Below are 27,057 nucleotides of genomic sequence, written 5' to 3'. Positions count from 1 at the left end.
ATGAGACCACGGTTGGACTATATAGATATGGACCTGATGAGTCCACATTTGTACTATGTACATAGAGACCTGATGAGACCACATTTGGACTATATAGATTGGGACCTGATGAGACCACGTTTGGTCGATGTACACAGAGAGCTGAGGAGACCAAGTTTGGACTATATAGATAGGGACTGATGAGACCATGTTTGAGCTATATACACAGGGACCTGATGAGATTACATTTGGACTATCTAGATAGGGACCTGATGAGACCACATTTGGACTATGTACATAGAGACCAGATGAGCCAACGTTTGGACTATATACATAGGGACCTGATGAGACCACATTTTGGACTATATAGATAGGAACCTGATGAGACCATGTTTGGACTATATTTATAGGGACCTGATGAGAGCATACTTGGACTATACATAGAGACCAGATGAAACGACATTTGGACTATATGGATAGGGTCATGATGAGATCACGTACATAGAGATCATGTACATAGAGACCTGATGAGACCACGTTTGGGCTATATACATCGGGACCTGATGAGATTACCTTTGGACTATATAGATAGGGACCTGATGAGACCACGTTTGGACTATATTGATAGGGACCTGATGAGACCACGTTTGGCCTATATACATTGGGATCTGATGAGACCACGTTTGGACTATATAGATAGGGACCTGATGAAACCACGTTTGATTATATATGTAGAGACCTGATGAGGCCACATTTGGACTATATACATAAGGACCTGATGAGACCTTATTTGGACTATATAGACAGGGACCTGATGAGACCACGTTTGGACTATATAGATAGGGACCTGATGAGACCACTTTTGGGCTATGTACATAGAGAACCGATGAGACTACGTTTGGACTATATAGATTGGGACCTGATGAGACCACGTTTGGTCGATGTACACAGAGAGCTGAAGAGACCAAGTTTCGACTATATAGATATGGACCTGATGAGACGATGTTTGGGCTATATACATAGGGACCTGATGAGATTACATTTGGACTATCTAGATAGGGACGTGATGAGACCACGTTTGGACTATGTACATAGAGACCAGATGAGACAACGTTTGGACTATATACATAGGGACCTGATGAGACCACGTTTTGGACTATATAGATAGGGACCTGATGAGACCACGTTTGGACTACATAGATATGAACCTGATGAGACCATGTTTGGGCTATATACACAGGGACCTGATGAGATTACAGTTGGACTATCTACATAGGGACCTGATGAGACCACGTTTGGACTATGTACATAGAGACCAGATGAGACAACGTTTGGACTATATACATAGCGACCTGATGAGACCACGTTTTGGACTATACAGATTGCGACCTGATCAGGCCACATTTGGACTATATAGATAGGGACCTGATGAGACCATATTTGGAGTATATAGATAGGGACCTGATGAGACCACGTTTGGACTATATAGATTGGGACCTGATGAGACCACGTTTGGACTATACAGATAGGGACCTGATGAGACGTTTGGACCATGTACATAGAGACCAGATGAGACCACATTTGGACTATATAGATAGGGACAAGAGGAGACCACGTTTTGGAGTATATAGATAAGGACCTTATGAGACCACGTTTGGACCATGTACAGAGAGACCTGATGAGACAACGTTTCGACTATCTACATATGGACCTGATGAGACCATGTTTGGGCTATATAGATAGGGACATGATGAGACCACGTTTTGGACTATATAGATAGGGACCTGATGAGACCACGTTTGGACTATATTCATAGGGACCTCATGAGACGACGTTTGGACTATGTACAGAGAGACCTGATGAGACCACGTTTGGACTATATAGATAGGGACCTGATGAGACCACGTTTGGACTATGTACATAGAGAACCGATGAGACTACTTTTGGACTATATAGATAGGGACCTGATGATACCATGTTTGGACTATGTACATAGAGACCTGATGAGACCACGTTTGGGCTATAAACATAGGGACCTGATGAGATTACGTTTGGACTATATTCATAGGGACCTCATGAGACGACGTTTGGACTACGTACAGAGAGACCTGATGAGACCACGTTTGGACTATACAGATTGCGACCTGATGAGGCCACATTTGGACTATATAGATAGGGACCTGATGAGACCATATTTGGAGTATATAGATAGGGACCTGATGAGACCACGTTTGGACTGTATACATAGGGATCTGATGAGACCACATTTGGACTATGTACATAGAGACAAGATGGCACTACGTTTGGACTATATAGATTGCGACCTGATAAGACCATGTTTGGACTATATTGATAGGGACCTGATGAGACCACGTTTGGGCCATGTAAATAGACACCTGATGAGACCATGTTTGGACTATATACATAGGGAACTGATGAGACCACGTTTGGACTATATAGATAGGGACCTGATGAAACCATGTTTGGATTATATATATAGACACCTGATGAGACCACGTTTGGACTATATTGATAGGGACCTGATGAGAGCATACTTGGACTATACATAGAGACCAGATGAGACGACATTTGAACTATATGGATAGGGTCATGATGAGACCACGTACATAGAGATCATGTACATAGAGACCTGATGAGACCACTTTTGGGCTATAAACATAGGGACCTGATGAGATTACGTTTGGACTATATAGATAGGGAGCTGATGAGACCACGTTTGGACTATATATGCAGAGACCTGATGAGGCCACATTTGGACTATATAGATAGGGACCTGATGAGACCACGTTTGGACTATATAGATAGGGAACTGAAGAGACCACGTTTGGACTATATTGATAGGGACCTGATGAGACCAGATTTGGACTATGTACATAGAGACCTGATGAGACCACTTTTGGACTATATAGATAGGGACCTGATGAGACCATGTTTGGACTATATAGATAGTGACTTGATGAGACTACGTTTGGACCATGTTCAGAGAGACCTGATGATACCACGTTTCGACTATCTACATATGGACCTGATGATACCACGTTTGGACTATATAGATAGGGACCTGATGAGACCATATTTGGACTATATAGATAGGGACCTGATGAGACCACGTTTGGACTATATAGATAGGGAACTGATGAGACCACGTTTGGACTATGTACATAGACACCTGATGAGACCACGTTTGGACTATATAGATATGGACCTGATGAGACCACATTTGGACTATATAGATAGGGACCTGATGAGACCACGTTTGGACTATGTACATAGAGAACCGATGAGACTACTTTTGGACTATATAGATAGGGACCTGATGATACCATGTTTGGACTATGTACATAGAGACCTGATGAGACCACGTTTGGGCTATAAACATAGGGACTTGATGAGATTACGTTTGGACTATATAGATAGGGACCTGATGAGACCACGTTTGGACTATATATGCAGAGACCTGATGAGGCCACATTTGGACTATATAGATAGGGACCTGATGAGACCATATTTGGACTATATAGATAGACACCTGATGAGACCACGTTTGGACTATATAGATATGGACCTGGTGAGACCACGTATGGACTATGTACATAGAGAACCGATGAGACTACTTTTGGACTATATAGATAGGGACCTGATGATACCATGTTTGGACTATGTACATAGACACCTGATGAGACCACGTTTGGACTATATAGATATGGACCTGATGAGACCACGTATGGACTATGTACATAGAGAACCGATGAGACTACTTTTGGTCTATGTACATAGAGACCAGATGAGACCACGTTTGGACTATGTACATAGGGACCTGATGAGACCACGATTGGACTATGTACATAGAGAACTGATGAGACCACGTTTGGACTATATAGATAGGGACCAGATGAGACCACGTTTGGTCGATGTACACAGAGAGCTGATGAGACCACGTTTGGACAATTTAGATAGGGACTGATGAGAACATGTTTGGGCGATATACACAGGGACCTCATGAGACGACGTTTGGACTGTGTACATAGAGACCAGATGACAGCACGTCTGGACTATATAGATTGCGACCTGATGAGGCCACATTTGGACTATATAGATAGGGACCTGATGAGACCATATTTGGAGTATATAGATAGGGACCTGATGAGACCACGTTTGGACTGTATAGATAGGGATCTGATGAGACCACATTTGGACTATGTACATAGAGACCTGATGAGACCACGTTTGGACTATATAGATTGGGACCTGATGAAACCACGTTTGGACCATATACAAAGAGACCAGATGAGACCACGTTTGGACTATATAGATAGGGACCTGATGAGACCACGTTAGGACTATATATTTAGGGGCCTGATGAGACCACGTTAGGACTATATAGTGACCTGATGAGACCACGTTTGGACTATGTACATAGAGACCAGATGGGACCACATTTGGACTATATAGATAGGGACCTAGGAGACCACGTTTTGGACTATATAGATAAGGACCTTATGAGACCACGTTTGGACCATGTTCAGAGAGACCTGATGAGACAACGTTTCGACTATCTACATATGGACCTGATGATACCACGTTTGGACTATATAGATAGGGACCTGATGAGACCATATTTGGACTATATAGATAGGGACCTGATGAGACCACGTTTGGACTATATAGATAGGGACCTGATGAGACCATATTTGGACTATATAGATAGGGACCTGATCAGACCACGTTTGGACTATATAGATAGGGAACTGATGAGACCACGTTTGGACTATGTACATAGACAACTGATGAGACCACGTTTGGACTATATAGATATGGACCTGATGAGACCACATTTGGACTATATAGATAGTGACCTGATGAGACCACGTTTGGACTATGTACATAGAGAACCGATGAGACTACTTTTGGATTATATAGATAGGGACCTGATGATACCACGTTTGGACTATGTACATAGACACCTGATGAGACCACATTTGGACTACATAGATATGGACCTGATGAGACCACATTTGGACTATATAGATAGGGACCTGATGAGACCACGTATGGACTATGTACATAGAGAACCGATGAGACTACTTTTGGACTATATAGATAGGGACCTGATGATACCATGTTTAGACTATGTACATAGAGACCTGATGAGACCACGTTTGGATTATATAGACAGGGACCTGATGATACCATGTTTGGACTATGTACATAGAGACCTGATGAGACCACGTTTGGATTATATAGATATGGACCTGATGAGACCACGTTTGGACTATATAGATATGGACCTGATGAGTCCACATTTGGACTATGTACATAGAGCCATGATGAGCCCACGTTTGGACTATATAGATTGGGACGTGATGAGACAACGTTTGGTCGATGTACACAGAGAGCTGAAGAGACCAAGTTTGGAATTTAGATAGGGACTGATGTGAACATGTTTGGGCGATATACACAGGGACCTCATGAGACGACGTTTGGACTGTGTACATAGAGACCAGATGACAGCACGTTTGGACTATGTAGATTGCGACCTGATGAGGCCACATTTGGACTATATAGGTAGGGACCTGATGAGACCATATTTGGAGTATATAGATAGGGACCTAATGAGACCACGTTTGGACTGTATAGATAGGGATCTGATGAGACCACATTTGGACTATGTACATAGAGACCTGATGAGACCACGTTTGGACTATATAGATTGGGACCTGATGAGACCACGTTTGGACTATACAGATAGGGACCTGATGAGACCACGTTTGGACCATGTACAAAGAGACCAGATGAGACCACGTATGGACTATATAGATAGGGACCTGATGAGACCACGTTAGGACTATATAGATAGTGACCTGATAAGACCACGTTTGGACTATGTACATAGAGACCAGATGGGATCACATTTGGACTATATAGATAGGGACCTGAGGAGACCACGTTTTGGACTATATTCATAGGGACCTCATGAGACGACGTTTAGACTATGTACATAGACACCTGATGAGACCACGTTTGGACTATATACATAGGGACCTGATGAGACCACGTTTGGACTTTCTAGATAGGGACCTGATGAAACCACGTTTGGATTATATATGTAGAGACCTGATGAGACCACGTTTGGACTATATTGATAGGGACCTGATGAGACCACGTTTGGGCCATGTAAATAGACACCTGATGAGACCACGTTTGGACTATGTACATAGAGACCAGATGAGACAATGTTTGGACTATATAGATAGGGACCTGATGAGACCACGTTTTGGACTATATAGATAGGGACCTGATGAGACCACGTTTGGACTATATTCATAGGGACCTTATGAGATGACGTTTGGACTATGTACATAGAGACCTGATGAGACCACGTTTGGGCTATATAGATAGGGACCTGATGAGACCATGTTTGCACTATATACATAGAGACCAGATGACACCACGTTTGGACTATATAGATAGGGACCTGATGAAACCACGTTTGGACCATATACAAAGAGACCAGATGAGACCACGTTTGGACTATATAGATAGGGACCTGATGAGACCACGTTAGGACTATATATTTAGGGGCCTGATGAGACCACGTTAGGACTATATAGTGACCTGATGAGACCACGTTTGGACTATGTACATAGAGACCAGATGGGACCACATTTGGACTATATAGATAGGGACCTAGGAGACCACGTTTTGGACTATATAGATAAGGACCTTATGAGACCACGTTTGGACCATGTTCAGAGAGACCTGATGAGACAACGTTTCGACTATCTACATATGGACCTGATGATACCACGTTTGGACTATATAGATAGGGACCTGATGAGACCATATTTGGACTATATAGATAGGGACCTGATGAGACCACGTTTGGACTATATAGATAGGGACCTGATGAGACCATATTTGGACTATATAGATAGGGACCTGATCAGACCACGTTTGGACTATATAGATAGGGAACTGATGAGACCACGTTTGGACTATGTACATAGACAACTGATGAGACCACGTTTGGACTATATAGATATGGACCTGATGAGACCACATTTGGACTATATAGATAGTGACCTGATGAGACCACGTTTGGACTATGTACATAGAGAACCGATGAGACTACTTTTGGATTATATAGATAGGGACCTGATGATACCACGTTTGGACTATGTACATAGACACCTGATGAGACCACATTTGGACTACATAGATATGGACCTGATGAGACCACATTTGGACTATATAGATAGGGACCTGATGAGACCACGTATGGACTATGTACATAGAGAACCGATGAGACTACTTTTGGACTATATAGATAGGGACCTGATGATACCATGTTTAGACTATGTACATAGAGACCTGATGAGACCACGTTTGGATTATATAGACAGGGACCTGATGATACCATGTTTGGACTATGTACATAGAGACCTGATGAGACCACGTTTGGATTATATAGATATGGACCTGATGAGACCACGTTTGGACTATATAGATATGGACCTGATGAGTCCACATTTGGACTATGTACATAGAGCCATGATGAGCCCACGTTTGGACTATATAGATTGGGACGTGATGAGACAACGTTTGGTCGATGTACACAGAGAGCTGAAGAGACCAAGTTTGGAATTTAGATAGGGACTGATGTGAACATGTTTGGGCGATATACACAGGGACCTCATGAGACGACGTTTGGACTGTGTACATAGAGACCAGATGACAGCACGTTTGGACTATGTAGATTGCGACCTGATGAGGCCACATTTGGACTATATAGGTAGGGACCTGATGAGACCATATTTGGAGTATATAGATAGGGACCTAATGAGACCACGTTTGGACTGTATAGATAGGGATCTGATGAGACCACATTTGGACTATGTACATAGAGACCTGATGAGACCACGTTTGGACTATATAGATTGGGACCTGATGAGACCACGTTTGGACTATACAGATAGGGACCTGATGAGACCACGTTTGGACCATGTACAAAGAGACCAGATGAGACCACGTATGGACTATATAGATAGGGACCTGATGAGATCACGTTAGGACTATATAGATAGTGACCTGATAAGACCACGTTTGGACTATGTACATAGAGACCAGATGGGATCACATTTGGACTATATAGATAGGGACCTGAGGAGACCACGTTTTGGACTATATTCATAGGGACCTCATGAGACGACGTTTAGACTATGTACATAGACACCTGATGAGACCACGTTTGGACTTTCTAGATAGGGACCTGATGAAACCACGTTTGGATTATATATGTAGAGACCTGATGAGACCACGTTTGGACTATATTGATAGGGACCTGATGAGACCACGTTTGGGCCATGTAAATAGACACCTGATGAGACCACGTTTGGACTATGTACATAGAGACCAGATGAGACAATGTTTGGACTATATAGATAGGGACCTGATGAGACCACGTTTTGGACTATATAGATAGGGACCTGATGAGACCACGTTTGGACTATATTCATAGGGACCTTATGAGATGACGTTTGGACTATGTACATAGAGACCTGATGAGACCACGTTTGGGCTATATAGATAGGGACCTGATGAGACCATGTTTGCACTATATACATAGAGACCAGATGACACCACGTTTGGACTATATAGATTGCGACCTGATGAGACCAGGTTTGGACAATATTGATAGAGACCTGATGAGACCACGTTTGGGTCATGTAAATAGACACCTGATGAGACCACGTTTAGACTATATAGATAGAGACCTGATGAGACCACGTTTGGACTATATAGATAGGGACCAGATGAAACCACGTTTGGATTATATATGTAGAGATCTGATGAGGCCACATTTGGACTATATAGATAGGGACCTGATGAGACCACGTTTGGACTATGTACATAGAGACCTGATGAGACCACGTTTGGAGTATTTAGATTGGGACCTGATGAGACCACGTTTGGATTATATATGTAGGGAACTGATGAGACCACGTTTGGACTATATTGATAGGGACCTGATGAGACCACGTTTGGACTATATCCATAGGGACCTTATGAGACGACGTTTGGACTATGTACATAGAGACCTGATGAGACCACGTTTGGGCTATATAGATAGGGACCTGATGAGACCACGTTTGCACTATATACATAGAGACCAGATGACACCACATTTGGACTATATAGATTGCGACCTGATGAGACCATATTTGGACTATATAGATAGGGACCTGATGAGACCATGTTGGGACTATATTGTTAGGGACCTGATGAGAGCATATTTGGACTATACATAGAGACCAAATGAGACAACGTTTGGACTATATGGATAGGGACATGATGAGACCACGTACACAGAGATCATGTACATAGAGACCTGATTAGACCATGTTTGGGTCATGTAAATAGACACCTGATGAGACCATGTTTGGACTATATAGATAGGGACCTGATAAGACCACGTTTGGACTATATAGATAGGGACCAGATGAAACCACGTTTGGATTATATATGTAGAGATCTGATGAGGCCACATTTGGACTATATAGATAGGGACCTGATGAGACCATATTTGGACTATATAGATAGGGACCTGATGAGACCATGTTGGGACTATATTGTTAGGGACCTGATGAGAGCATATTTGGACTATACATAGAGACCAAATGAGACAACGTTTGGACTATATGGATAGGGACATGATGAGACCACGTACACAGAGATCATGTACATAGAGACCTGATTAGACCATGTTTGGACTATATAGATAGGGACTGATGAGACTACGTTTGGACTATGTACATAGAGACCTGATGAGACCACGTTTGGACTATATACATAGGGACCTGATGGGACCATGTTTGGACTATATAGATAGGAACCTGATGAGACCATGTTTGGACTATATTGATAGGGACCTGATGAGAGCATATTTGGACTATACATAGAGACCAGATGAGACGACGTTTGGACTACATGGATAGGGACATGATGAGACCACGTACATAGAGATCATGTACATAGAGACCTGATGAGACCACGTTTGGACTATGTACATAGAGACCAGATGAGGCAACGTTTGGACTATATAGCTAGAGAGCTGATGAGACCACTTTTTGGACTATATAGATAGGGACCTGATGAGACCACGTTCGGACTATATTCATAGGGACCTCGAGACGACGTTTGGACTATATAGATAGGGACCTGATGAGACCACGTTTGGACTATGTACATAGAGACCAGATGGCACCACGTTTGGACTATATAGATTGCGACCTGATGAGACCACGTTTGGGTCATGTAAATAGACACCTGATGAGACCACGTTTGGACTATATAGATAGAGACCTGATGAGACCACGTTTGGAGTATATAGATTGGGACCTGATGAGACCACGTTTGGATTATATATGTAGGGACCTGATGAGACCACGTTTGGACTATATTGATAGGGACCTGATGAGACCACGTTTGGGCCATGTAAATAGACACCTGATGAGACCACGTTTGGACTATGTGCATAGAGACCAGATGAGACAATGTTTGGACTATATAGATAGGGACCTGATGAGACCACGTTTTGGACTATATAGATAGGGACCTGATGAGACCACGTTTGGACTATATTCATAGGGACCTTATGAGACGACGTTTGGACTATGTACATAGAGACCTGATGAGACCACGTTTGGGCTATATAGATAGGGACCTGATGAGACCACGTTTGCACTATATACATAGAGACCAGATGACACCACATTTGGACTATATAGATTGCGACCTGATGAGACCACGTTTGGACAATTTTGATAGAGACCTGATGAGACCACGTTTGGGTCATGTAAATAGACACCTGATGAGACCATGTTTGGACTATATAGATAGGGACCTGATGAGACCACGTTTGGACTATATAGATAGGGACCAGATGAAACCACGTTTGGATTATATATGTAGAGATCTGATGAGGCCACATTTGGACTATATAGATAGGGACCTGATGAGACCATATTTGGACTATATAGATAGGGACCTGATGAGACCATGTTGGGACTATATTGATAGGGACCTGATGAGAGCATATTTGGACTATACATAGAGACCAGATGAGACAATGTTTGGACTATATGGATAGGGACATGATGAGACCACGTACACAGAGATCATGTACATAGAGACCTGATTAGACCACGTTTGGACTATATAGATAGGGACTGATGAGACTACGTTTGGACTATGTACATAGAGGCCTGATGAGACCACGTTTGGACTATATACATAGGGACCTGATGGGACCATGTTTGGACTATATAGATAGGAACCTGATGAGACCATGTTTGGACTATATTGATAGGGACCTGATGAGAGCATATTTGGACTATACATAGAGACCAGATGAGACGACGTTTGGACTATATGGATAGGGACATGATGAGACCACGTACATAGAGATCATGTACATAGAGACCTGATTAGACCACGTTTGGGCAGTATACATAGGGACCTGATGAGATTATGTTTGGACTATATAGATAGGGACCTGATGAGACCACATTTGGACTATGTACATAGAGACCAGATGAGGCAACGTTTGGACTATATAGCTAGAGAGCTGATGAGACCACTTTTTGGACTAATAGATAGGGACCTGATGAGACCACGTTCGGACTATATTCATAGGGACCTCATGAGACGACGTTTGGACTATATAGATAGGGACCTGATGAGACCACGTTTGGACTATGTACATAGAGACCAGATGGCACCACGTTTGGACTATATAGATTGCGACCTGATGGGACCACATTTGGGTCATGTAAATAGACACCTGATGAGACCACGTTTGGACTATATACATAGGGACCTGATGAGACCACGTTTGGACTATATAGATAGGGACCTGATGAAACTACGTTTGGACTATATATGTAGAGGCTTGATGAGGCCACATTTGGACTATATAGATAGGGACCTGATGAGACCACGTTTGGACTATGTACATAGAGACCTGATGAGACCACGTTTGGACTATACAGATTGGGACCTGATGACACCACGTTTGGAGTATATAGATATGGACCTGATGAGACCTCGTTTGGACTATGTACATAGAGACCTGATGAGACCACATTTGGATTATATAGATAGGAACTTGATGAGACCACGTTTGGACTATACAGATAGGGACCTGATGAGACCACGTTTGGACCATGTACATAGAGACCAGATGAAACCACATTTGGACTATATAGATAGGGACCTGATGAGACCACGTTTGGACTATATAGATAGGGACCTGATGAGACCACGTACATAAGGACCATTTACATGGAGAGCTGATGAGACCACGTTTGGACTATGTACATAGAGACCTGATGAGACCACGTTTGGACTATGTACATAGAGACTTAATGAGACCACGTTTGGACTATATAGATAGGGACCTCATGAGACTACGTTTGGAGTATGTACATAGTGAGCTGATGAGACCACGTTTGGACTATGTACATATAGACCAGATGAGACCACGTTTGGACTATGTACATTGAGACCTAATGAGACCACGTTTGGACTATATAGATAGGGACCTGATGAGACGACGTTTGGAGTATGTACATGGAGAGCTGATGAGACAACGTGTGGACCATGTACATAGAGACCAGATGAGACCACGTTTGGACTATATAGATAGGGACCTGATGAGACCACGTTTGGACTATTTAAGTAGTGACCTGATGAGACCACGTACATAAGGACCATGTACATAGAGAGCTGATGAGAGCACGTTTGGACTAGGTACATAGAGACCTGATGAGACCAAGTTTGGATTATGTACATAGAGACCTAATGAGACCACGTTTGGACTATATAGATAGGGACCTGATGAGACCACGTTTGGAGTATGTACATTTAGAGCTGATGAGACCATGTTTGGACTATATAGATAGGGACCTGATGAGACCACGTTTGGACCATGTACATAGAGACCTAATGAGACCATATTTGGACTATATAGATAGGGACCTGATGAGACCACTTTTGGACTATGTACATAGAGACCTGATGAGAGCACTTTTGGACTATATAGATTGGGAGCTGATGAGACCACGTTTGGACTATATTGATAGAGCTCTTACACAGTTCCACCCCTATCTCTGTCTCCGACTCCATCAACACTAATTTTCAATCGTTGAACAACACTTCAATGCCATATGAAACCTCTTCTCTAAGGTCCATAGCCACGGTTGGCTATGAACATAGTCAGACCTGCATTGAAGAATATAATAAGTTTACAAATGTTTAGGGGCGAGACACTCTATTCTCTGTTTAGAAGGGTATATAGAGGGACAGACAGTCTATTCGTCAAAGGGACAGAGGGGCAGACAGCCGATACTTCAAGGGGATATATAGGGGCAGGCAGTGCATTTGTCAAGGGGATATAGAGGGGTAGTCTGTTTATTTGTCAGAGATATATAGCGGGGCAGACAGCCCATTCGTCAGGGAGAAATAGAGAGGCAGACATTCTATTCATCAAGTGGATATAGAGGCACAGACAGCTTCTTCATCAGAGAGACATGGAGGGGCAGACAGCGCATTCATCAGAGGGTATAGAGTGACAGACAGTCCATTCATCAAAGAGATACAGAGGGGCAGACATTCCTTTTGTCAGAGAGATATGGACGGACAGACAGTTCATTCCTTATGGAGAAATAGAGAGGCAGACAGTCGATTCATCAGGGAGTTTTAGTGGGGCAAACACTGCATTCATCACAGACAGATATAGGATCAGACAGTCCATATGTCAAGAGAACCTAGAGGGGCAAACAGTCCATTTGTCAAGGGTATATAGAGAGACAGAAAGTCCGAGCCTCAGAGTGATATGCAGGCGCAGACAGTCCATTCGTCAAGATGAAATAAAGAGACAGTCCATTCATGAAAGGGGCAGACGGTCCATTCATCAAGGGAATACAGACCATAACACAAAGGAGAAGTCGGCCATTCGGCCCATCCAGTCTGCTCCGCCAGTTTATCATGAGCTGATCCATTCTCCCATTTAATCCCATTCCCCCGCCTTCTCACCATAACCTTTGATGCCCTGGCTACTCAGATACCTATCAATCTCTGCCTTAAATACACCCAATGACTTGGCCTCCACTGCCGCCCGTCGCACAAATTCCATAGAATAAGACCAAATAAGAATATGTAGGGGCAGGCAGTGCATTCGTTAGAGAGTTATAGAGAGGCAGACAGTCCATTCGTCAAGGAGATGCTTAGGGGAGAACAGTTCATTCGTCAGGGAGATATCGAGGGACAGACAGTCCATTCGGGAAAGGGACAGAGTGGCAGACAGTCAATTCATCAAGGGAATATATCGGGGCAGGCAGTGCATTCGTCAAGGGGATACAGAGGGACAGACAGTTCATTCGTCAGGGAAATATCGAGGGACAGACAGTCCATTCATCAGGGAGATATTGAGGGGCAGACAGTTCATTCGTCAAGCATATACAGAGGGGCAGATAGTCCATTTGTCAGAGAGATATAGTGGGGCAGACAGTCCATTTATCAACGGGATATCAAGGGTCCGAAAGTCCATTCGTCAGGGAGATATGGAGCAGCTGACAGTCCATTAATCAGAGGGATATAGAAGGTCATACAGTCCATTCATCAAGGGGATAGAGGGGGCAGACAGTCCATTCATCTTGGAGATATGGAAGGGTTTCAGGGTATACATGCTCTGCTCCAGCATTATAGCCTTGTACCCCTGATCTGTGACTTTTCTTACCATTGCTCTGTTCGTATAAGCACCGCCCTGAAACTCCAGCACTCCAAAAGTGTCAGTGGGCCCTGTCTCTGTGTGCTTGCTGGGTGACCATTTCTCAGCCTGAACCAGAGGCCTCTCATCCTCTGCTGTCTGGTTGGATGGGGCAGGTTGAGCCTTGGGGACATGCTGATTGACCAGCTGACCACAATAGCACCTGTCAAATACCAGAGCACACACTAATTCAGCAATCGCAACAGCAGCATGTGCCCACATGAAACCCTATATAATCTACAGTATTACCTCTGGGGGTCTTTGGCATTTGGGATGATGTAGATACAGTCACGCTTCTGGAAGTTTTTCTCAATCCAAGCCTTGTGACCCTGCAATTGAAAATAAATCCTGATGCCATGAATATTATGTCAGAGCAAAAGAAAGTTTAGGAATACCATCACATAGTGAAAAATCTGGGTAATCCCATTTGATATTAACCCAGGACTTGGGTCCTGCTGCAAACAAGGAATAATCTGCATTGACTCCAACATTCAGCAATAGCTTTGACCATTATCACACCTTTAACTGCACTCCATGGGATGAATACCAAACAAAAATTCACACTGAGTGAACGCTAGACCACATTTTGCACCTCACACTGATTGCTTGGAGGAAGACAGTGTTTCAAGGAGGCAGTCGGCACATTTTCCATGCCACAGTCCCAAGGATACATTGGATTACACATAATTAGGCACTCAGCAGGGTCCAATAAAAAATAAAGTAGGTTGAAGTGGAGTGGCCATTGTCTGAGTGGACCAGATTTAAAGAGGGGAGATGTGGCTCTGGTTCATCAAGTCTACAGCGAAGAGAAGCTAGGCCACAGGTAGACCTTTTTTGAAATTATTTATTTTTTCTTTGTTTCTTCAAGCACATTTAGAGTTGTGGGAATGCCAGAGAGGATAGTGAAATGCTCCTCTTACAGGATGTCGGTAGGTAGGGAGGGCTCTAGTGCCCTTGACAACTACATCCAGCTACAGCTTCTAACAGATGGTGTTAAAGAGTTGAGGAGGAACTGGTTGAAGTTCTGGATCATTAGGGAGGCTGAAGGGTTGATAGACAGGACATACAGAGAGATAGTTACACTCAAGGTGCAGGTCACAGGTAACTAGGTGACCGTCAGGAGCAGCAAAGGCAACCAGTGCAGAATACCCCTGTGGCCGTTCCCCTTAACAACAGGTATACTGCTGGGGGAATGGCCTTGTAGAGGAAAGCCACAGTGGTCAGATCCTCACTCACCCCTTTATCTTTCCCCTTACTGGTTTTTCACCTGGAACCTACCAGCCTTCTCCTTCCGACCCTCCCCCCACCTTCTTTGTAGGGCCTCTGCCCCTTCCCTCTTCAGTCCTTACGAAGGGTTCCAGCCCGAAACATTGACTGATCGTTTCCACGGACCTGCTGAGTTCCTCCAGCACATTGTGAGTGTTGCCTTGACCCCAGCATCTATGTTCTGAGCATACAGTATGCGTGGAAAGATGGATCAGTATGTGGAATTATGACATTGAAACCATTAGGGAGACTGTTGCAGGGGGGCAGGGCTGGCAGCTCAATGTTCCAGGGTTCTATTGTTTTTGACACAATAGAGCAGAAGGGATTAAAAGGGAAGGCATAACTAGTCAGTGAAAATGTCATGGCAGTGCTCAGTCAGGACCATATCTAAGTGAGGCTTTATGGGTAGAACTGAGGAATAAGAAAGGTATAACCATATTATGCGATTATATTATTGACCACCTAACAGTGGGATTTCGAAGTGCAAATGTGTAGAGAGATCACAGACTGTTGCAAGAAACATAATAATGTGATAATACGTGATTTTAACTTTTTACATGTCGACCATGGCTCCCATACTGTAAAAGAGCTGAATGAGTAAGAGTTTGTCAAATGTGTTCAGGAAAGTTTCCTTAATCAGCATATAGAAGCACATAGTATACAGACTAGAGACAGTGCAATACTAGATCTCCTATTAGGGAATGAGACAGGCAGGTGACAGAAGCTTTGCATCTAGTAATCATAATGCCAGTAGCTTCAAGTTAATTATGGAAAAGGACGGGTCTGGTCTCGGGTAAGTGTGGATGGGGACTGGCTGTTTTCTGGCAAAGATGTACTTGGTAAGTGGTAGGCCTTCAAAAGAAGTTTTGAGAGTATAGAGTTCTGTCAGAACTCCGACAGGATAGCTAATGTAGTTCCGTTGTTTAATAAAGGCTCTAAGAATAAAACAGGAAATTATAGGCTGATGACACTGACATCAGTAGTGGGTAAATTATTTGAAGGTATTCTGTGGGAACAGATATAGAAGTATTTGGATAAACAGGGACTGATAACGAATAGTCAACATGGATTTGTGTGTGTTAAGTCATGACTGTGACTAGTAGAGTGCTGCAGGGATGGGTGCTGGTTTCGTAGTTGTATGTCATCTACATCAATGACCTGGACGATAATGTGGTAATGCAGATGACACCAAGATTGAGTGTGTGGAGGACAGCAAACAAGACTATCATAGCTTGTAGCGGGGCTTGGACCAGCAGGTGAAATGGGCTGAAGAACGGCAGCTGAAGTTTAACGCAAACAAGTGTGAGGTGTTGCACTTTGGGGGCGCCAGCCAAAGCTCTTATATGGTGAGTGACAGGGCACTGAAGAGTGTGGCAGAACAAAGGGACCTGGGAACACAGGTTCCTAATTCATTGTGGCATCACCGGTAGATAGGGCTGTAAATAAAGATTTTGGTACATTGTCCCTCATAAATCAATGTACTGAATATACAAGTTGGAATATTATGTTGAAACTGTATAAGACATTGGTGAGGCATGATTTGGAGTACTGTGTCCAATTTTGGTCACCTACCTGCAGGGAAGATATAAATACAATTGAAAGAATGCAGAAAAAACTTACAGCATGTTGCTAGGACTTGAGAGCACCTCAAGGGTGTGTGCTTAGCCCACTGTTCTACTCTCTCTACACCCATGATTGTGTGGCTAGGCATAGCTCAAATACTATCTATAAATTTGCTGACGATACAACCATTGTTGGTAGAATCTCAGATGGAGACGAGAGGGTGTACAGGAGTAAGAAATGCCAACTAGCAGAGTGGTGTTGCAGCAACAACCTGGCACTCACCGTCAGTAAGACGAAAGAGCTGATTGTGGACTTCAGGAAGGGCAAGACGAAGGAGCACATACCAATCCTCTTAGAAAGATAAGAAGTAGAGAGAGTGAGCAGTTTCAAGGTCCTGAGTGTCAAGATCTCTGAGGACTTAACCTGGTCCCAACATATCGATGCAGTTATAAAGAAGGCAAGACAGCGGCCATACTTTATTAGGAGTTAAGAGATTTGGCATGTCAACAAATACACTCAAAAACTTCTGAGGTTGTACCGTGGAGAGCATTCTGACAGGCTGCATCACTGTCTGGTATGGAGGGGCTACTGCACAGGACCGAAAGAAGCTGCAGAAGGTTGTAAATTTAGCCAGCTCCATCTTGGGTACTCAACTACAAAGTACCCAGGACATATTCAGGGAGCGGTGTCTCAGAAAGGCAGTGTCCATTATTAAGGACCTCCAGCACCCAGGGCGTGCCCTTTTCTCACTGTTACCATCAGGTAGGAGATACAGAAGCCTGAAGGCACACACTCAGTAATTCGGGAACAGCCTCTTCCCCTCTGCCATCAGATTCTGAAATGGACATTGAACCCATGAACACTACCTCACTTTTTTAATATACAATATTTCTGTTTTTGCACGATTTTTAATTGGTTCAATATACATATACTGTAACTTTTTATTCTTCTATAACAACCCGACGTCGGCGTGTAACGTCATTTACACCGTCATAGCCAGATTACAAACCCAGCACCTGAGTGCCCTCATTACCATCTCGGGTGACTTCAACCATGTTACCATGGCTAGAACACTGCCCAACTTCACGCAGTATGTGAGCTGTACAACCAGAGGGGAGAGGACTCTGGATTTGATGTACACTAATGTTAAGGATGCATACAGCTCCTCTCCCCTCCCCCCACTGGGAAGGTCAGATCACAACCTGGTGCATCTAAAACCCTGCTACGTGCCCCTGGTGAAGAGTAAACCAGCAAACTTGAGAACAGTGAGGAAATGGTCGGAGGAGGCTTATGAGGCGCTCCAGGGTTGTTTTGAGGTGACAGACTGGCAGGCACTCTGAGCCACATGGAGAGGATATTGATGGGCTCACAGAGTGCATCACTGATTACATCAACTTCTGTGTGGACTGCAATGTTCTGACAAGAACTGTCCTTTGTTATTCAAATAACAAGCCATGGGTGACAAAGGACATTAAGGACATCCTGATTGCTAAAAAGAGGGTGTTTAGAGATGGAAATAGGGAGGAGCTGAGGGCAATACAGAGGGACCTGAAAGCCAGGATCAGGGAGGCTAAAGACAGGTACAGGAGGAAGCTTGAGTGGAAACTCCAGCAGAACAACATGAGAGAGGTCTGGAGGGGGATGAGGACCATCACTGGGTTCCAGCAAACTAGCAACAGAGGAGCTGAAGGCAGTGTGGACAGGGCCAATGAACTTAACCTGTTCCTTAACAGGTTTGACATTGTGGCCCCTGCCCATCCCCCACATGAGCCATCTGTTGTCAGCCCCCAACCAACACATATTCCATTCTCCCCTCCTACCCCTCCTCATAGTCCCCCACCCTACACTCATGACTATACCTCTTCCCCACACGAAACTACAACGGTGGGCTTCACAGCTGAACAGGTGAGAAGACAGCTGAAACGTCTGAACCTAAGCAAGGCTGCAGGACTGGATGGTGTCAGTACCAGGGTGCTCAAAGCCTGTGCCCCTCAGCTATGCGGAGTACTTCGCCATGTATTCAACCTGAGCCTGAGGCTCCAGAGGGTTCCTGTGCTGTGGAAGACGTCCTGCCTCGTCCCTGTGCCGAAGACGCCGCGCCCCAGCGGCCTCAATGACTACAGACCGGTGGCATTGACCTCCCACATCATGAAGACCCTGGAGAGACTTGTTCTGGAGCTGCTCCAGCCTATGGTCAGGCCACACTTAGATCCCCTCCAGTTCGCCTACCAGCCCCGACTACGAGTTGAGGATGTCATCGTCTACCTGCTGAACCGTGTCTATGCCCACCTGGACAAGCCAGCGAGCACTGTGAGGGTTATACTTTTTGACTTCTCCAGTGCGTTCAACACTATCCGCCCTGCTCTGCTGGGGGAGAAGCTGACAGCGATGCAGGTGGATGCTTCCCTGGTAACATGGATTCTTGATTACCTGACTGGCAGACCACAGTACGTGTGCTTGCAACATTGTGTGTCCGACAGAGTGATCAACAGCACTGGGGCTCCACAGGGGACTGTCTTGTCTCCCTTTCTCTTCACCATTTACACTTCGGACTTCAACCACTGCACAGAGTCTTGTCATCTTCAGAAGTTTTCGGATGACTCTGCCATAGATGGATGCATCAGCAAGGGAGATGAGGCTGAGTACAGGGCTACGGTAGGAAACTTTGTCACATGGTGTGAGCAGAATTATCTGCAGCTTAATGTGAAAGAGACTAAGGAGCTGGTGGTAGACCTGAGGAGAGCTAAGGTACCAGTGACCCCTGTTTCCATCCAGGGGGTCAGTGTGGACATGGTGGAGGATTACAAATACCTGAGGATACGAATTGACAATAAACTGGACCAGTCTAAGAACACTGAGGCTGTCTACAAGAAGGGACAGAGCCGTCTCTATTTCCTGAGGAGACTGAGGTCCTTTAACATCTGCCGGACGATGCTGAGGATGTTCTACGAGTCTGTGGTGGCTAGTGCTATCATGTTTGCTGTTGTGTGCTGGGGCAGCAGGCTGAGGGTAGCAGACATCAACAGAATCAACAAACTCATTCGTAATGCCAGTGATGTTGTGGGGATGGAACTGGACTCTCTCACGGTGGTGTCTGAAAAGAGGATGCTGTCTAAGTTGCATGCCATCTTGGTCAATGTCTCCCATCCACTACATAATGTACTGGTTGGGCACAGGAGTACATTCAGCCAGAGATTCATTCCACCGAGATGCAACACAGAGCATCATAGGAAGTCATTCCTGCTGGTGGCCATCAAACTTTACAACTCCTCCCTTGGAGTGTCAGACACCCTGAGCCAACAGGCTGGTCCTGGACTTATTTCATAATTTACTGGTATAATTTACATATTACTATTTAACAATTTGTGGTTCTATTACTATTTATTATTTATGGTGCAACTGTAACGAAAACCAATTTCCCCTGGGATCAATAAAGTATGACTACTACTACTACTACTACTACGTATTGCATTGAACTGCTGCGAAGTTTACAAATTTCACGACACATACCAGTGATAATAAATCTGATTCTGATTCTGAGTTAAAGTTCAAAGTAAGTTTATTATCAAAGTACATATCTGTATATGTCACCATATACAGTGGCATGCAAAAGTTTGGGCACCCCCGGTCAAAATTTCTGTTATTGTGAATAGCTAAGTGAGTAAAAGATGACCTAATTTCCAAAAGGCATAAAGTTAAAGATGACACATTTCTTTAATATTTTAAGCAAGATTACTTTTTTATTTCAATCTTATACAGTTTCAAAATAACAAAAAAAGGGCCCGAAACAAAAGTTTGGGCACCCTGCATCGTCAGTAACACTTCCTTTGGCAAGTATCACAGTTTGTGAATGCTTTCTGCAGCCAGCTAATAGTCTTTCAATTCTTGTTTGGGGGATTTTTGCCCATTCTTCCTTGTGAAAGGCTTCTAGTTCAGTGAGATTCTTGGGCTGCCTTGCATGCACTGCTCTTTTGAGGTCTATCCACAGATTTTCGATGATGTTTAGGTCGGGGGACTGTGAGGGCCATGGCAAAAGCATCAGCTTGTGCCTCTTGAGGTAGTCCATTGTGGATTTTGAGGAGTGTTTAGGATCATTATTTTGTTGTAGAAGCCATCCTCTTTTCACCTTCAGCTTTTTTACAGACGGTGTGATATTTGCTTCCAGAATTTGCTGGTATTTAATTAAATTCACTCTTCCCTCTACCAGTGAAATGTTCCCCATGCCACTGGCTGCAACACAAGCCCAAAGCATGATCGATCCACCCCCGTGCTTAACTGTTGGAGAGGTATTCTTTTCATGAAATTTCTACACCCTCTTTTCTCCAAACATACCTTTGCTCATTGCGGCCAAAAAGTTCTATTTTAACTTCATCAGTCCACAGGACTTGTTTCCAAAATGCATCAGGCTTGTTTAGATGTTCCTTTGTAAACTTCTGACGCTGAGTTTTGTGGTGAGGACGCTGGAAAGGTTTTCTTCTGATGACCCTTCCATGAAGGTCACATTTGTGCAGGTCTCGCTGCACAGTAGAACAGTGCACCACCACTCCAGAGTCCGCTAAATCTTCCTGAAGGTCTTTTGCAGTCAAATGGGGTTTTTGATTCGCCTTTCTAGCAATCCTACGAGCAGTTCTCTCGGAAAGTTTTCTTGGTCTTCCAGACCTCAACTTGACCTCCACCGTTCTTGTAAACTGCCATTTCTTAATTACATTATGAACTGAGGAAACGGCTACCTGAAAACACTTTGCTATCTTCTTATAGCCTTCTCCTGCTTTGTGGGCATCATTTATTTTAATTTTCAGGTACTAGGCAGCTGCTTAGAGGAGCCCATGGCTGCTGATTGTTGGGGTAAGGTTTGAGGAGTCAGAGTATTTATAAAGCTTCGAAATTTGAATCACCTGGCCTTTCCTAACGATGACTGTGAACAAGCCATAGCCCTAACAAACTAATTAAAGTCTGAGACCTTAGTAAAAGTTATCCGAGAGCTCAAATCTCTTGGGGTTGCCTAACTGTTGCATGATACTCTTTCCCTTTTTTTCCACTCTAAAATTGTACAAAACAAAAATAATACACTAATCTTGCTTAAAATGTTGAAAAGAATGTTTCATCTTTAACTTTATGACTTTTGGAGATCAGTTCATCTTCTACTCACTTAACTATTCACAGTAACAGAAACTTTGACCAGGGGTGCCCAAACTTTTGCATGCCACTGTACAACCCTGAGATTCATTTTTTTGCAGATATGATCAATAAATCCTGTAACCATAGTAGAAAAAATTAAAGAGCGCACCAACAGGGCAAATGACAACAAACTGCAAGTACAAAAAGAAAGGAAAATAATAAAATAACATAGCAATATAGAAAACTTACAGCATAATACAGGCCCTCTGGCCCACAAAGCTGTGCCGAACAAGTCCTTACCTGAGAAATTACCTAGCCCTCTATTTTTCTGAGCTCCATATACTGGTCCAGGAGTCTCTTGAAAGCAAGCAATAAATATCGAGAACATGAGATGAAGAGTCCTTGAATGTGAGTCTATAGGAATTTATAGGTTAGGACTTTATTCCTTAGAATGTAGAAGATTGAGGGGAGATTTGATATAGATATTATGACGGGTACAGATAGGTAAATGCAAGCAGGATTTTTCCACTGAGGTTGGATGAGACTGGACTCAAGGCCATGGATTAAGGGTGACAGGTGAAATGTTTAAGGGGAACATTAAGGGCACTCATGATGAGCTCCTCGACTTCATCAACTTCGTCTCCAACTACCACCCTGCCCTCAAATTTACCTGGTCCATTTCCAACACCTCCCTTCCCTTACTTGATCTCCCTATCTCTTTCTCTGAAGACAAATGATCTACTGATGCCTATTACAAACCCATTAACTCTCATAACTATCTAGACAATATCTCTTCTCACCCTGTTACTTGTAAAAAGCCATTCCCTTCTCTCAATTCCTCCGTCACTGCCTCATCTGCTCACAGGATGAGGCTTTTCATTCCAGAAGGAAGTTGGATCCTTTTCTGGTTGGCTGCCAGTGACTAGTGGTGTTCCACAGGGGTTATTATTGGGACAGCTTCTTTTTATGCTGAATATCAATGATTTAGATGATGGAATAGATAGCTTTGTTGCCAAGTTTGCAGATGATACACAGATTGGTGGAAAGGCAGGTAGTGTTGAGGAAACAGGTAGGCTGCAGAATGACTTAGAGAGATTAACAGAATGGCAAATGAAATACAATATTGGAAAATGCATGGTCATGCACTTTGGTAGTAGAAATAAATATGCAGAATATTTTCTGAACAGAGAGAAAATCCAAAAATCTGAGATGCAAACGGACTTGGGAGTCCTTCTGCAGAACACCCTAAAGGTTATCTTGCTGGTAGAGTCAGTGGTGAGGAAGGGACATGCAATGGATTCATTTCAAGAGGTCTAGAATACAAGAGCAGGGATGCAATGTTGAGACTTTATAAAGCAGTGGTGAATACTCACCATGAGTATTCTGAACAGTTTTGGGCTCCTCATCTAAGAAAAGATGTGCTGGCATTGGAGGGTTCAGAAGAAGTTCATAAGGAAGATTCTGGGAATGAAAGGATTATCATATGAGGAACATTTGATAGCTCTGGGTCTGTACTCACTGGAATTTAGAAGGATGAAGGGAAATCTCATTGAAACCTTTGGAATGTTGAAAAGCCTAGACAGACTAGCTGTGGAAAGGATGTTTTCCATGGTGGGGTAATCTAGGACAAGAGAGCATGGCCTCAGGATAGAGTGGTGTCCATTTAAAACAGAGGTACAGAGAAATTTCTTCAGCCAATTGGTGGTAAATTTGTGGAACTTATTACCACAGGCAGCTGTGGAGGTCAGGTTATTGGGTGTATTTAAGGCAGAGATTGATAGGTTCTTGATTGGACACAGCATCAAAGATTACGGGGAGAAGGCTGGGAAGTGAAGCTGAGGAGGGGAAGAAAGGGTCAGCCATGATTCAGCAGTCTTGACCATGACACTTCCCCAAGTTCAGTCCACAGCTCTCTCCTGGGAGCAGACCATGACCTGCCTTGGGTACATTCCCCAACCCTTTTCAGGGTACAGACCATCCCCTGGATACAGTCGCTGACTCTCTCCAGGGTACAGACCATGACCCTCACCGAGGTACAGACCACAACTTTCTCCCTTGGGTACAGACCATGACCCTCCCCTGGGCACAGTCCCCGACCCTTCATGGTACAGACCCCATGACAATTCTTTAAGTTCAGCCCCCAATCCACCATGGGGTACAGACCGTAACAAACCCCTAGTTACAGTCCCTTCTTTCCCCGGGTACAGACCATGATCCTCCTCGGGTCATAGACCATCATAATCCCTTAGGTACAGTCCCCAAGCCCCCCCCAACCCCGGGGAATAGATTGTTACTGTCACCTGGGTACAGTCCCCGACTCTCACCGGTGTACAGTCCATGAACATTCCCTAGGTACAAACCATGACAATTCCCTGGGAGCAGACCCCGAACCTCCAGAGGGTACAGACAATGAACCTCCCCTGGGGACACACCATGTCAATCTGCTGGGTATCGTCCCCGACCCTCCAGGGTACAGACCATCACTATCCCCTGGATACAGCCCCTGACCCTCCCCAGAGTGCAAACCACGATCTTCCCTGGGTAGAGACCATGACAATCCCCAGAGTAAGTCCCCGACTATCCCCAGGGTTCAGACCATGACAACCCACTGGGTACAGTCCCCAACCACACCCCCACAGTCCATGGACAACCATCATCCCTGGGTACAGTGCACATCTCTCCCCAGGCATAGACTATGTCCCTGCCCTGGGTACAGATCATGACCCTCCTTTGGGTACTGTCTTCAACCTTCTCTGGGTACTATGACAATCCCTTGGGTATAGTTCCCAACTCTTTCTCAGATACAGACCATGACTCTTCCCTGAGTACCGCCCCCAACCCTCCCTGGAGTACAGATGATTGCAATCCCCTGTGTATATTCCCCAACTCTCCCATTGGGTACAGACCCCGACTCTCCCTGGGGTACAGATCATGATTCTCCCCTGGAGACAGTCCCCGACTCTCCCTGGGGTACCATGACTCTCTACTGGGTACAGTCCCAGACTCTCCCTGGGGTACAGACCATGACCCTCCCCTGTCCAGAGACCATGACCCTCACAAGAATACTGTCCCCAACCCCTCCCTGGGGTATAAACCATTACCAACCCCTGGGTTCAATCCCCAATCCACTCTGGCACTGTCCCTGACTCTCCCTAGGGTACAGACCATGACAATCCCCTGCATTCAGTCTCCGACTCTCCCCTGTGGACAGTCCCCAACTTTTCCCTGGGGTACAGACCATGACCTTCCCCTGGGGACAGTCCCTGACTCTCCCTAGGGTACAGACCATGACCCTCCCCTGGGGACAGTCCACAACCCTCCCTGGGGTACAGACCATGACACTCCCCAGGATACTGTCCCCAACCCACCCCTGGGACTGTCCCTGACTCTCCCTAGGGTAAAGACCATGACCCTCCCCTGGGTACAGTCCCCAATCCTCCGCTGGGTCCAGTCCATGACTCACTACACCTTATATTCCGTCTTGGTAGCCTCTAACCTGATGGCATGAACATTGACTTTTCTAACTTCCACTAATGCCCCACCTCCCCCTCGTACCCCATCCGTTATTTATTTATATACACACATTTCTTCTCTCTCTCTCCTTTTTCTCCCTCTGTCCCACTGACTATACCCCTTGCCCATCCTCTGGGTTTCCCCCCTCCCCCTTTTCTTTCTCTCTGGGCCCCTGTCCCATGATCCTCTCATATCCCTTTTGCCAATCACCTGTCCAGCTCTTGGCTCCATCCCTCCCCCTCCTGTCTTCTCCTATCATTTTGGATCTCCCCCTCCCCCTCCCACTTTCAAGTCTCTTACTAGCTCTTCCTTCAGTTAGTCCTGACGAAGGGTCTCAGCCCGAAACGTCGACTGCACCTCTTCATAGAGATGCTGCCTGGCCTGCTGCGTTCACCAGCAACTTTGATGTGTGTTGCTTGAATTTCCAGCATCTGCAGAATTCCTCGTGTTTACGTTTTTGCATTGATTGCTCTTTTTTTACAAATAAAACTTCCCTCCAGAAGTGTGTGTTTTCTATTCACTGCCTCATTCTGGTGTCTAAAGCCTCTGATGGCCTACTAGCACCTAGTGTAGTACTATGTAATTTGATTTTCTCATAGAGTATGGTGACCAGTCACACAAGATAAGACCAGCACTACACAAGTGTTATGCTACCCAGATGGAATATAAGGTGTTGCTCCTCCAACCTCACTGTAGCCTAATCGCAGCAGTAGAGGAGCTCATGAATTGACATATCGGAGTGGGAATGGAGAGAGGAGGTGAAATGGGTG

At 44.5% G+C, this 27,057-nt stretch overlaps 1 protein-coding gene across 1 annotated transcript in view; it reads right to left on the bottom strand.

Annotated features, from left to right (window-relative positions):
- The window catches only part of LOC140212235 (transient receptor potential cation channel subfamily M member 1-like), a 333,942-nt gene that overhangs the window by 306,256 nt on the left and 629 nt on the right, over window positions 1–27,057 (bottom strand). Inside the window, exons 2-3 of the mRNA XM_072282961.1 lie at window positions 15,077–15,156; window positions 14,798–14,990 (exon numbers count right to left, since the gene is read on the bottom strand). Coding sequence (XP_072139062.1) covers window positions 14,798–14,990; window positions 15,077–15,156 — 273 coding nt within the window. The remainder of the gene's footprint in view (window positions 1–14,797; window positions 14,991–15,076; window positions 15,157–27,057) is intronic.

Source organism: Mobula birostris, chromosome 18, assembly GCF_030028105.1.
Source record: "Mobula birostris isolate sMobBir1 chromosome 18, sMobBir1.hap1, whole genome shotgun sequence".
NCBI classification, from domain to species: Eukaryota; Metazoa; Chordata; class Chondrichthyes; order Myliobatiformes; family Myliobatidae; genus Mobula; species Mobula birostris.
The sequence above is the reverse complement of the archived record's forward strand: the minus strand, read 5'-3'. Positions and strand labels throughout refer to the sequence as shown.